This window comes from Rattus norvegicus, chromosome 20 (genome assembly GCF_021556685.1).
Source record: "Rattus norvegicus strain SHRSP/BbbUtx chromosome 20, alternate assembly SHRSP_T2T, whole genome shotgun sequence".
NCBI classification, from domain to species: Eukaryota; Metazoa; Chordata; class Mammalia; order Rodentia; family Muridae; genus Rattus; species Rattus norvegicus.
The window spans coordinates 11,848,391-11,861,550 of record NC_141553.1 but is presented as its reverse complement, the minus strand read 5'-3'; the positions used below and the strand labels follow the sequence as shown (position 1 = coordinate 11,861,550).

At 49.5% G+C, this 13,160-nt stretch overlaps 1 protein-coding gene across 9 annotated transcripts in view; it reads left to right on the top strand.

Annotated features, from left to right (window-relative positions):
- Itgb2 (integrin subunit beta 2) overlaps positions 1 to 13,160 on the top strand; it is a 36,185-nt gene that overhangs the window by 3,636 nt on the left and 19,389 nt on the right. For 3 of the 9 annotated variants that reach the window (XM_087597441.1, XM_087597443.1, XM_087597444.1), the window contains exons 2-4: positions 10,327 to 10,369; positions 10,487 to 10,547; positions 10,897 to 10,985. In XM_087597441.1, coding sequence (XP_087453567.1) covers positions 10,490 to 10,547; positions 10,897 to 10,985 — 147 coding nt within the window. In that variant the 5' untranslated portion in view covers positions 10,327 to 10,369; positions 10,487 to 10,489. Of the gene's footprint in view, positions 1 to 10,326; positions 10,548 to 10,896; positions 10,986 to 13,160 lie in introns of all 9 variants that reach the window. The other 6 variants (XR_015644746.1, XM_087597440.1, XM_087597442.1 and 3 more) reach the window with 2 other exon arrangements.

Sequence of the window (13,160 nt, the reverse complement as noted above, 5' to 3'; positions counted from 1 at the left end):
AGATCAAGTCCTGGATCGTGCAGGGCGTGTGCCCTGACAGCCCTTGGAAAAGACAGCATCTGGGCTACTCAACCCTCTGGCATCAAGGCAGCCAACACTGGAGTAAGGAGCCAAGAGGTGATAGACAAGAGACTGGCACATTGGCTGCCTCAGAAACAAACTGAGCAGGAAGCCATGCCTCAGCCTCGCCATGCTATTTTACGGCATCACCCCAGCAGCTCCCTGAAAGCTGGGTCTAGAGGACTCAGGGTTCTCCGCAGAAACAAATCAAGATGAGGCAGGCCCTTCAACTGATAGGACGAGGCCCGCTGCACTATGGGGTAAATTCTACTTGGTTGAGTTTTTGACACAGATGTTAATCTTGGAAAACGCCTGCCCAGTAATGCCCAGTCCCATATTAGAACCAGTGTTGGGGCCCTGTGGCTCAGCCACATAGACACACAGGGCCACCTACGCAGGATCCTGTGCCTCCATTGAGAGAAGAGGAACCAGAGCAGCCTGTCTGTGGCCCCTGTGCAGCTGGGTCTAGGTCTAGGAGTATCAGCTCTGGGGTGGAGCCGATGTGCACATCACTTGCAGCTGTGCCTGGCTGTGGGGCCTAGGTGACAGGCTGAGCCTCTGGGAGCAAACCCACAGGCTAAGGCCAGGCATAGGTTCCTAGAGACACAGGCTAGCCCACCTGCCAGTTGGGAGACCGTGAGTGATAGGATCTCCATTCCTATTTCTGAAGGACAACTGTCCGCTTCCAGAAGCTGGCCCTGACCCTGGTGGACCTTCCATAACAGGGTCCCTACCAGTGACTCATTGCAACAGATTATGATCTGTGAGCAAGACATATGAACATGGGAGTGCTAGGCCTCTGGGATGCTTGGATCCAGCCATTGAGAGATGTAGGGACTTCGAGGCCCCAATGCTGCTGCTTTTGGAAGCTTCTAGGGACAGAAACCTCTTATCTAAGCAGTGCCCAGGGATCTCCCTGAGCTCTGGGGTCTAAGGTGCTCATGATCAGCCCCAGGGGAAGCCATCGACTGTGTCCTAGAGTGCCATTTGGACCAGGTGGGAGATTTGGAACATTCAGAAACTCGGTGGAGGTTGTGGGGCAGGGCAGGGGAAAGGTACAGGAAAATGAAGTCTATGAGTCTCCAAGAGTAGCCTGGATACCCCGGTTCATGTCCCAGAAGAGATCAGCAAGCACTTGCAGCTAGAAAGCAAAGGACTGACGAGCAGGTTCCCACAGCAGTGTGAAGTCACCGTTGTTACTATTCCCGAAGTCATGATGGGACCCTCCTCAGGGACGTTAGGAGTGGGGACAGAAACACCAACAGTGTTTGGGACCTTGAGAAGCTGGTTCCCCCAGTGTGTCCACCAGAGCTTTTAAGATGGCTCTGTGCGGGGCTGGGGATTTAGCTCAGTGGTAGAGCGCTTACCTAGGAAGCGCAAGGCCCTGGGTTCGGTCCCCAGCTCCGAAAAAAAAAAGAACCAAAAAAAAAAAAAAAAAAAAAAAAAAAAGACAGACTGTGGAGGAGCCTGAAGACACAGGGAGGATGCTACCCACAAGACCTGGCACATTTAGACCCATGGCTCTGTAACTGTCTTCAGACACACCAGAAGAGGGCATCAGATCCCATTACAGATGGTTGTGAGCCACCATGTGGTTACTGGGATTTGAACTCAGGACCTCTGGAAGAGCAGACAGTGCTCTTAACTGCTCAGCCATCTCCCCAGTCCAGCTTTCCCTTTTCCCCTTACGTTTGCTCTCAGGGTGAGGATGAGTTTCTCCAGCAGCTGTCCATCCCAGCCGCCCCTCCAGGTTCCACAGGGTGGGCAATGCCAATGTTAAAATGCCTAAGCCATGGGGCTGGGGATTTAGCTCAGTGGTAGAGCGCTTACCTAGGAAGCGCAAGGCCCTGGGTTCGGTCCCCAGCTCCGAAAAAAAAGAACCAAAAAAAAAAAAAATGCCTAAGCCACCTTCCATTTAAAAGCTACTCCAGAGATGCTGGTATTTTGAGGGGTGTTCCGTGCCCCTCAGCCTCTGCGTTCTGCCTGTTGAATGACCATGCTTCTCTGAGTTCACAGTCCAGGCTTCTCTGAGAGGCTCACTGATTATCACTAACTTCTCAGATTCTTTTAGAGAGGAAGCTTACCATTTGCTGTTTACTCTGGAGTTAATGGTTGTCTCTATGTGATTTATTATGCATGGGATTGTTTCTTTTGACAATGTCTTCTGGGTTGTTTTCCTTTAGTTTTTGTACACGCATTTCCTGGCCGTAAGGCATACAGCCTTGAATTATCTTTTTTCCATTGTTTCTTTAGTGGGTTCTGTTGGAGACAGGGTTTTAATGTAGCCCAGGTTGGCCTCAAACTCTTTGAAAAGTGGCCTTGAACTTCTGGTTCCCGTGTCTCTATCTCTGCTTGATTTTCTAAAGCAGACTTGTACAGAATCCTCTTCACTCTGTGTGTGTGTGTGTGTGTGTGTGTGTGTGTGTATTTGTGTGTGTGTGCATTTGTGTGTGTATTTGTTTGTGTGTGTGCATTTGTGTGTGTATTTGTTTGTGTGTGTGTATTTGTGTGTATTTATGTGTGTGTGTTTGTGTGTGTGTATTTGTGTATGTGTATTTGTGTGTATGTGTTTGTGTGTGAATTTGTGTGTGTGTATTTGTGTATGTATATTTGTGTGTGTGGTATGTGTGTATTTGTGTATATGTATGGTGTGTGTGTATTTGTGTGTGTGTAATTGTGTGTGTGGTGTGTGTGTGTGTATTTGTGTGTGTGATATGTGTGTGTATTTGTGTGTGTGTGATGTGTGTGCATGTATTTGTGTGTATGTGTATTTGTGTGTGTGTGTTTGTGTGTGTGTGTGTTTGTTTGTGTGTGTGTATGAAAGACCCTCAGATAGAGGAGACTCTTGCTCCAATCCTGAGGACACCCACCACCCACAAACACACGGGACTCAGTCTTGATGTACAAACAAGAGGTTTACTTGGGATACCAGTGCACTGGGGCTTGACACGGTCCTCACGCAGGAGGGATATGAAGAGCCTGGGACAGCAGGAACATACAGTCTATATAGTCACCACAAGGTCACACAGCTTCATTAGCTCAGCTACTTCGGTGGCAAGGATATCTGACTAGGTAGATGTTTCTCATCCTGGAGTTCCTGGGACAAGGCCCCAACCATATCAGCGCAGCTATTCCAGTACCAAGGACGTCTGACTTGACAAATGTTTTTTTCCCAGGACAAAGCCACAGCTATATCATCTGTTCTTGTGCCCGGGTAGCTTCCTGGAGAGTGGGTGGCACTGTGCTTCCTGTACTTTCTGGTCTCATGTCTAGGGGCTAAGCAGAGGGCAACTTAAAATTTTTCATTTTTAAGAAATGGCTGCACTGGGGTTGGGGATTTAGCTCAGTGGTAGCAAGTGCAAGGCCCTGGGTTCGGTCCCCAGCTCCAAAAAAAAAAAAAAAAAAAAAAAAAAAAAAAAAAAAAAAAAAGAAATGGCTGCACTAATATCAAGCGGGGATCTTTCATGTATATTTTGTGCATATGTGTGTGTATTTGTGTGTGTGTGGTGTGTGTGTGCATTTGTTTGTGTGTATATGTTTTGTGTGTATGTGTTTGTGTATTTTTGTGCGTATATGTGTATTTGTATGTATGTATTAGTTTGTGTGTGTTTTGTGTGTGTATTTGTGTATTATTTGTGTGTGTGTATGTTTTGAGTGAATTTGTCTGTGTACATGTGTGTCTGTGTGTTTTGTGTGTAGTATTTGCGTGTGTATGTTTTGTGTGTGTGCATGTTTTACGTGTATGTATGTGTGTGTATTTTTGTGAGTATGTGTGTATTTGTGTATGTGTATTAGTTTGTATGTGTGTATGTATGTATGTGTGTTTTGTATGTGTGTTTGTGTATGTATTTGTTTGTGTGGGTGTGTATATGTGTGTGTATTTCTTTGGGTGTTCAGGTGGAAGCCAGAAGACCTCAGCTGTCATCCTCAGGAATAGCCCACCTCCTTTGAAACAGGGTCTCTCATTGGCCTGGAGCTCACCAACTAGCCCATACTGGCTGCCCACCAAGTTCCAGGGATCTCTTTCCTCTCCTCTCCTCTCCTCTCCTCTCCTCTCCTCTCCTCTCCTCTCCTCTCCTCTCCTCTCCTCTCCTCTCCTCCCCTCCCCTCCCCTCCTCCCCTCCCCTCCCTTCCTCTCTCCCCCCTCCCCTTTCCCCCCCTCTCCTCTTCCCTCCCCCCCCCTCTCTCCTCTCTTCTTTGTTTTTTTCCTTTTCATTTTAAAAAAAACATGTGATCTGGGGTTGAAATCTGGGTCCTTATACAAGCGCTTTCCCAACATTCTCTCTCCCAACCACTCTACCCCTTCTTACGTGACCATGGCAACAGCGCCAGAGCCCTGGCTGGGTCACATTAGATCACATTAGACGGCCTCTCTTGTATTGACACATCGGTAAGGATGCTTTGAATTTTCCTAAAACTTGGGACTTTTTACTGCATTGGTTTTCTATCCATTTTAATTAAGTGAGCAATTAACATATTTATTTATTTATTTATTTATTTATTTATTTATTTATTTATTATTTGAGAAAAGGTCTCACTTTCTAGTTATGGCTGTCCTGGAAGTCACTATGTAGACCAGGCTGGCCTTGAACTCACAGAGATCCACTTGCCTCTGCCTCCCAAATGGCTGGCATTAAAAGGCTCGTCCCACTACGTCCAGTTTATTGCAGTGTTTTTAAATTGCTTCAGAAAGGAGTCTCATTTGACCCCATTTGGTCAGTAGCTGCAGCCCCCGGTATTTCTGGACTCCACTAATCTGTAAGCACCACTGCGACCGACCGTGTCTCTCGGTCACTTGTAAAGCTTCCTTTGCAAGCTCGAAGGGCTTTCTGAGTCCCTTGATCAGAATCCTTCCTAAACAGTGCTCCCTCTAACCCTTCTGTCTCTTTTGTTCCAAGTCTGCCTGGAGCTCTAAGAACCCAGCTAGTCCATCTGTTCCCATAGGCCCCAAGTCCTAATTAGCTTTGTCAGTTTTACACAGCATTAAGTCAACTGAGGAACTTTCTGGATCAGACTGGTGGGTATGCCTGTGGGGAAATGTCTTGGTGATTAATGGATGTAGGCGGGCCCCGCCCAGCCCCGCCCCGCCCCCGCCCCCGCCCCCGCCCCCCCATGGATCACCAGTCTCTGGGCAGATGGTCTCGGGCTATGTAGAAAGCTAGCTAAGTGTAAACCTGTGGGAGGGTGAGCCATAAAGTGGGGCTCCTCCATCCTGCCCCCGACTTCCCTCAGTGATGACTGTGGGCCGTAAGCTGAAATAACCTTTCTTCCCCTAACTTGCTTGTGGTCAAAGTGTTTTATCACAGCAACAAAAAAGGGAACTGGAACCAACCTTGTCCCTGCGTCTGCCCGGAGCTCTGAGTCCTAGAGCTAGTATTCTGGAACCACCTGCTCCCTCTGTTCCTTATCCCTTGTCCTCTGCCCAGGGCGGCTTGATCCCCGCATAGAGTTCCAATACCCTAGAGCCCATCTGCCCCTGGTTCTTTCGTGAATGTGTAAAGGCAGAAGTGACTCCATCTTGATACTGGGCTTTGGTGAAAAATGTTCAGGTCTAGGCTGTGATGCCTTGTGACTACCACAGGCCTTTACTTTTGCTCTCCTGAGGCAAGGGTGGCCCTAGGACTCCATCTATTCTCCCCCAGACTACCCTGGGGTTGGGCCAGTCTTCGCCTGTGCCATCCCCTGTGTTTGTTCTTAGTCAGGCGCCTCATGTACTCTGACTGGGGACAGGAAGCCACCCACCACCAGCTTTTGCTAGACTCACTCTGCCTCTGCTGACTTTCTTATATCACCATCTGCTTGTGTGTGTGTGTGTGTGTGTGTGTGAGAGAGAGAGAGAGAGAGAGAGAGAGAGAGAGAGAGAGAGAGGAGAGAAGGTTTCATGCACCTCCAGCCGGCTTTGAACTCAAAATGTAGCCGAGGGTGCCTTTGAACTCCTGATCCCAAGTGCTAGGATGACAGTTGTAGGTCACCGCATCCTGCCCGAATTACCTTTTGACTCTCGTTTCCTCTTTGGCCATGTGTATTTCCTTCTTCGTGGGGACATGTTAGGATGTGGATCCTCTCCCATCACAGAACCCAGGCCTCAGGGAAGGACAACCCAGGCCTCACAAGGTTAGGGCTCTGCTGACCTTCACCACTTCCTGAGTTGCACCAGCGCTCGCTGAGCAGATGGTAGAGATCAAAGGTGGCTCTGGGGGCACCGTTCTGACAGCTACCGGGACAGGGTTTCTCAGGAGGCCTCTGTATAAAGTTGCTCCTCATGACTTGGTGAGGGTACCTGCCTGAAGAACCAAGGTGCCCCAGTGAAGTCGGGGAGCTAGAGGGGCCATGGCAGAGGTGCTAGGTAGCCAGGAGGATGTCTGCCGGCTCGGGCATTTTTACTTACCGTTACCCTCCTGTCTACACTAGTGGTTCAGTTAGTCCCAGGAGCTACTGTGACCAGACAACCATTTGCTGCCTGTTAGTTGGAGAGGAGGGAGCAGCAGTAAAAGTATCATACGCTGAAACTCAATTCTGTCCTTTGGAGCGCAGGTTTCAGGTGCCCTGGGCCAGCAGACCGTTCTTCAGTGATCAGGTCCTAAGAGGGAGGGGTTGGGAGATGAGAACATAAAGAAGACAGGAAATCTGAGGTCAAGAGGTCATGTGCAAGCCGATGGTTGATGCCAAGCAAGTTTATTAAGAGGTAGACCAGCTGGCCGGTGGAGGTGAACACCTTTAATCCCAGCACCCTGGAGGCAGAGGCAGGCGGATCTCTGAGTTCGAGGCCAGCCTGGTCTACAAAAGGAAGAAGGAGGGGGCTGGAGAGATGGCTTAAGTGGTTAAGAGCACTGACTGCTCTTCCAGAGTTCCTGAGTTCAATTCCCGGCAACCACATGGTGGCTCACAACCATCTGTAATGAGATCTGATGCCTTTTTCTGGTGTGTCTGAAGACAGCCACAGTGTAATCATATACATAAAATAAATAAATAAAGGAAAAACTATCATATGATGCGACTAAGCTGTGAGAAGCTAATCAATGTTGTGCCGGGGAAGATGGGATATCTCAAGGACATCAGAGACAGCACACAGCGGACCTTGCTACTGGTAACCATAGCTCCTTAAAGTGACAAGATCTGAGTCCCTAGGATGAAGCCGGAGCTCCCCAAGACCCCCAGACCACTGCCAGCCTTGATAAGCATATTCCAGGTTTTAGACAGGAGACTATGCTTTTTCTCCATACACCAGGGCTTCAGGGAAAGCCACAGACTGCCCTAACCCTCAACACTCATGATCTGGTCCAATTACATGAAGGAAACTGAGGCAGAGAGAACTAGACAGGCTTTGCTCTTTCAGAGTTCTGTGGTGCTGGTTTTGCTCAAGGCCCCAGAACTGGCCAGGTAGGTCTTTCTCTATGTTGATTCCCACAGAGACAGGAGCTGGCTGCCAAGAAGGGACTCAGTCCTAGACTCTTTTTAGCTCCTGGACCTTGGCCTTCATCCATCCACCTGCAAACTCAGGACACTGTCATTGCCTGGGGTCCTCTGAGGGACACAGTGGGCCCACGTGGAGCTGGCTCCTCTTTACATCCTGGACAAGGAGCTGGAGGTGGCTACCCTGGCCACCACCCATTTCCTATGTTTTAAGGTCAGGAAAGTGTGATCTGTGGGTTAGTCTTGTAACCAAGGAACTCCAGTGTGTGTGTGTGTGTGTGTGTGTGTGTGTGTGTACATGTACATGCACACGTGTGCGCTTATATGGTTGTGTGCATAGGTATAATATTATACCCAGCCCTATATCCTGATGCTGCTTGGAGCTTCCGTTTCCCCACTTGGAGAACTAAGTTTGAATACTGACTTTCATGGCTGTTTGGAGGTTGGGGCCCTCTCCCAGAAGTGCCATGCTTGTGATCTGGAAGAGCTCTTCCCATTCACAACAACCGCAGCCACCTCAGAAAGGGAGCCGTTCCGGACGCTGACTGGATTTGCAGTACCAGCACACAGATCTCAGGGACGTGTGCCAGGGCCCCAGGTCAGCCAAGCCAGTTGGTGGACACGTATGTGTCACCCCTACCAGTGTGACAAAGAGCTCTTGGGTGAGGGCACAGAAGTAGGACCATGTACAGCTTCCTTAGCTTGTGCTGGGTGCCCTGGGACAGGAAAACACAGAAACATTCAGAGTTAGGATGGGCTCCAGTGGCCCAAAGTCCCCGACCCTGCCTTGCTAGATAGTCTGCAAAATTCAGAAGGTACTGATTTTCCTTAAGTAGGGAGGAGGAGTGGTCTTCATTTAAAACCTCTGGGCCCTTGATGAGCATGGACGGACATGGTGCGTATGCCTCTAATATCAGTGCTCCAGAGGCAGAGGCAAGCGGAGCTCAGTAAATTTGAGGCCAGCCTGGCCTACAGAGCAAGTTCCAGGACAGTGAGGGCTACACTTTTTGTCTCAAAAAGCCAAAATACAAAAAATAAAAATAAAAAACAATAAAAACTCTGGGCTCAGGAGGTTATCTTTCTGAGGTCACAGGCCACTTTTAGAAGGGTCAGAAATGGGGCTACATGGGGTCTGTACCCACAGGCTGGGGTGGCCCTAGACAGTGTCATACCTGCCACAGAGCCTCAGTGTGGATGTTGGGCTTCAGGAAGCAAAGATGGTGTTAGGGGCCACCAGCTGTGCCCAGTGCTCCGAGGCCACAACATGGCACTAAGAGCCATCCTCAAAGCAGTGGCCTGACAACGCTGCCACCATCTTCCTTCAGCATATTTGGTAGCTCAGCCTTCCCCTGTAGAGGAGCTGGTCAGGACGACATGGGGAAATATGTTTGATTTTGTTTCTGTCCACATGGCCCCTGGTGCTGGCAACTCTTCCTGCCTACCACAGTTTCTCATGTTTTAGGAAGTCGGACCCAGGGGCCACCCCACCCAGAACATTCTAGGCCTCTGTGGGAGGAGTCCTGGACACTCTGGCTACTTCTGGGGAAGGAGGGTGGCAGTAAGGATCTGGGAGAATCCATACTTGCCAGCTGTAAGGAAGGAAGTCACAACCCAGGCCTCTCAGCACGCCCAGCCCCAGCTGGCCCCCAGCCCCAACTTCCCACAATTTCAAGATCATCAATGCCATTGACTGTTAGCAAGGCAGGGTGCAGTGGTTATGGAAACATGCCAGCAGGTGGCCAGCAGTAGGGTAGGCAAGGCTTTGAGTGAACTCTGGGAAGCCTACTGTCCCCTGTCTGGGACAGGAACGCCAATATTGCCCCCAGCAGTAGCTCCTCCAGGGCAAAAATAAAATCAGTGCTTCAAAGAGTACCGAGATAACCAGAGACAGGCAGTCTCTGTGAGCCAGCTCAGTCCTGCCCACAAGAACTCCAAGGTCACGGCTCTGCCTGGCCCCAGTTCTGCTGTCCGGGTCAACCAGGTCTGTGGTCCAAGCTCACTATGGACTTTGGGCGTACAGATGCATAGCTCTGGGCAGTGTGGGCCGCTGCATCTGTGGGATGGAGATGAGTCTGCCTGTGTGACATGCATGTCTGTCTGTCTGTCTATATATCTATCTATGTATCTATCTATGTATCTATGTATCTATCTATCTATCTCTGTCTATCTATGTATCTATGTATCTATCTATCTCTGTCTGTCTATGTATCTATGTGTCTATCTATCTATGTATCTATGTATCTATCTATGTATCTATGTATCTCTGTATCTATCTATGTATCTATGTATTTATGATTCTATCTATGTATGTATCTATCTATCTATCTCTATTGCTAGCTAGCTCTATCTCTATATCTATCATATCTGTCTATATCTAGATATGTATCTCTGTATCTATCTATGTATCTATGTATTTATGTATCTATCTATCTATGTATCTATCTATCTCTATTGCTAGCTAGCTCTATCTCTATATCTATCATATCTGTCTATATCTATATATTTCTTTTTTTAAGATTTATTTATTTATTATATATAAGTACACTGTAGCTGTCTTCAGACACCAGAAGAGGGCATCAGATCCCATTACAGATGGTTGTGAGCCACCATGTGGTTGCTGGGAATTGAACTCAGGATCTCTGGAAGAGCAGTCAGTGCTCTTAACCTCTGAGCCATCTCTCCAGCCCTATATATTTCTATATTTATCTACCTCTCTCTCTCCCTCTCTCCCCCTCCCCCTCCCCTCCCCCTCCCTCTCCCCCTTTCTCCTTCTCCCTTACCCTCTCCCTCTCTCTGAATGTGTAAGTGCATGCTTGTGGTATCCCCACAGAGGCTGACTGCCTGTTCTTCCAGGTACTTGACCACCTGAGCCAGCCCCCCCACATCCCTCCCTGAGGTAGCTGAGTGACATCTGTGCTGGCCCTCTCTGATCCTCGTACCCTGTGGCAGCAAGCCTGCAAGGAGGAACTCCTTGGGTGATCAGCCTGGAGTCATCTGGCCCTTCTCTCCACAGGACATGCTGGGCCCACACACACTGCTACTCATCCTAGCTGGACTACTCTTCCTGGGATCTGGTGAGTTCTGCGGAGCTGTCCCTACACACGGCATTCCTTAACAACAGGGCCACCTCGAGTCTCCTTGGGCATCAGTTCCCAGGTAGTTGAGGAAGGACCAGCCTCTGGGAGTCAAGTCTTGGGCATGGATGGCTTTGGTTGTCATGTAACAGGAGGTGGGGGGTCTGACTTTCAATAGAGCTCTGCTTTGAATCCCATTGGGATGATTCAGAGCCCTTCCCAGATGCCCATAAGGCTGTTGGCACTAGCCTGTACCCTCCCCAGAGCCTCATCCACCTTCCCGTCCCATCATTTTTGAAGACAGTCGGGGTGGATACAGGGCTCTCACTCAGCCTGCCTGTCTCTCCAGCCCTGTCCGAGGAATGCACCAAGTACAAAGTCAGCAACTGCCGGGACTGTATCCAGTCGGGGCCTGGCTGCTCGTGGTGCCAGAAGCTGGTAAGAGCTGCGTGGGTCGCCTGACAGAGTCTAAGCTGCCCTTCCCACCTGCCTGGGTAGGAACCTTTGCCTCTCTGAAGCCAGGGACACTAGAAGGATCTCCCTAGTGCATAGCAGAAATGGCTCAGTAGAGAAGCTTCCAGATGGGAAATAAATATACCATGCTAACCCAAGTACCCCAGGTACGTAGGAAGGGACAGTCCCATTTCACGATATGAATCAAGAGTCGAGGGAGGGGAAGGCCCACAGTCGGGCATGGCGGAGACTTTTTATCTTTGAATCCTATTCCCTCAGTACAACTGCCCCTTCTTCCATAGAGAGCTCCTCCCCTGGAGACTAAATCTTTATCACACCCAGGGTCCCCAAGCTGCTGACCACACAGGGAAACACATGCATCGCTCTTTTCAGCCACCTAATCCTTCCCAGAGGAAGCCACGGGTCTTTAAGGGTATGGTATTAGCTTACAAAACCCAGGGAGCATGTTTTGATGAAAACGTGCTGTCTCACTTACTTTTCTGTTGCTGTTGTAAAAACACCCTGACTAACGCAACTTAAGGAAGACAGGGTTCACTGTGGCTCATGGTCAGAGATTATAGTCTGTCATGGCGGGGAAGCCATGGCAGTGGCAGCGGCTGGGGCTTGGGTCAGGGTGGGAGGAGCTGGTCACTTCACATCCACAGTCAGGAAGCAAAGTGCTGACTGGTCACTTTCTCAACCCCATTCGGTCCAGAACCCAAACCAACCCACACCGGGCAGCGCTTCCTAGTTCAATGAACCCAAAATCAATGCAAGTCTTCATTAGTGTGCCTGGAGGCTGGGTGATTTCTGATCCTGTGGGGTTGATGGTCTACCCTGTAACCTGACCATCATCGCTGTGCGTGTGTGTCTGTGTGTGTGTGTCTGTGTGTGTGTGCATGTGTGTGTGTCTGTGTGTGTGTCTGTGTGTGTCTGTATGTGTGTACGTGTGTGTGTATGTGTGCATGTGTGTGTGTGTGTGTGTGTGTGTATGTGTGTTCACATATGCCAAGTTTGATCTGGTTAGCAAGCTCGAGAGATTGAACATATCAACACGGCTGGCCAACCGTGTACAGTCTTGCCAGGTTTTCCCATTTTTTCCTTACTAGTCACATGAGATGCCGCTTTGCTCTCCTGACTTCCAGAGCATTGCTAGCTTCTTCCTTCTTCCTGTCCTTGTCATTTTAGGGCGAGAGGAGCCACTAGTGTAGAATGTCCCTTGGTGCCTCCAGCCCAACGCATCCTCTGGTCCGACTCCAGTGTACACTGGGGATGTCCTGTGCACTGCATGAGGCACACGTGGTGCCCACATCACTGTGTTAGTGGTGTTTCCTAAGGTTCCGCCTTCCAGGTTTCTTCTCACTTCCTGTGCACCCTCGTAGTGAGTGACAGGCCGGTCTGTGAGGTGCTGTCAGACTGGCTGTCTCCACTAAACTACATCTGTGACCTTGCAGCCTGGAGACTTGGAGACCTTAGAGACTTAGGGAGGCTCCATACCAATGTAGTGGTTATTAAATCTCTCTCTCTCTCTCTCTCTCTCTCTCTCTCTCTCTCTCTCTCTCACTCTCTCCTCTCTCTCTCTCTCTCTCTCTCTCTCTCTCTCTCTCTCTCTCTCTCTCTCTCTCTCCAGACCCTGCCCCCATCGGTAACTCTGCAGATCTCAATTCTGGTCCATAGTTTTTGACTATTATTTTTCCAATCTGATGTTCAACCTGTCCACATCTGGCCTCCAGGCCCCCTCTAAGCTGCTCTGGGTGCCATTCGTCTGAGCTTTCTTGTCATTTTGTTTTGTCCTGAGAATTTTCTTACTCTGGACTGAGCAGCTGTGCTAACTGGACTCTGGCTTCCCCTCTCCTGGCCCCAGAGTTAGAGTTAAAGAACACTCCTAGTGTTGTGTTTTATTAACAGATAAGGAGAAAAGGAATATGTTTGGTGGACATGCAGTCAGGTGTGGGGGAAGGGGGTGCCCCTGCGGGCCCCTATAGAGGTATCCCTTCACCCTGAGGGACCAGCCACATAGCATAGAATAAAGTTTATTTAGGGCATGGGGAGGGGGGTTAAGGGAGCAGAGGCAGAGAAAGGTAGAGAGGGGGAGGGGGAGGGGGAAGAGGAGGGAGAAAGTGAGAGAGAGAGAGAGAGAGAGAGAGGGAGAGAGAGAGA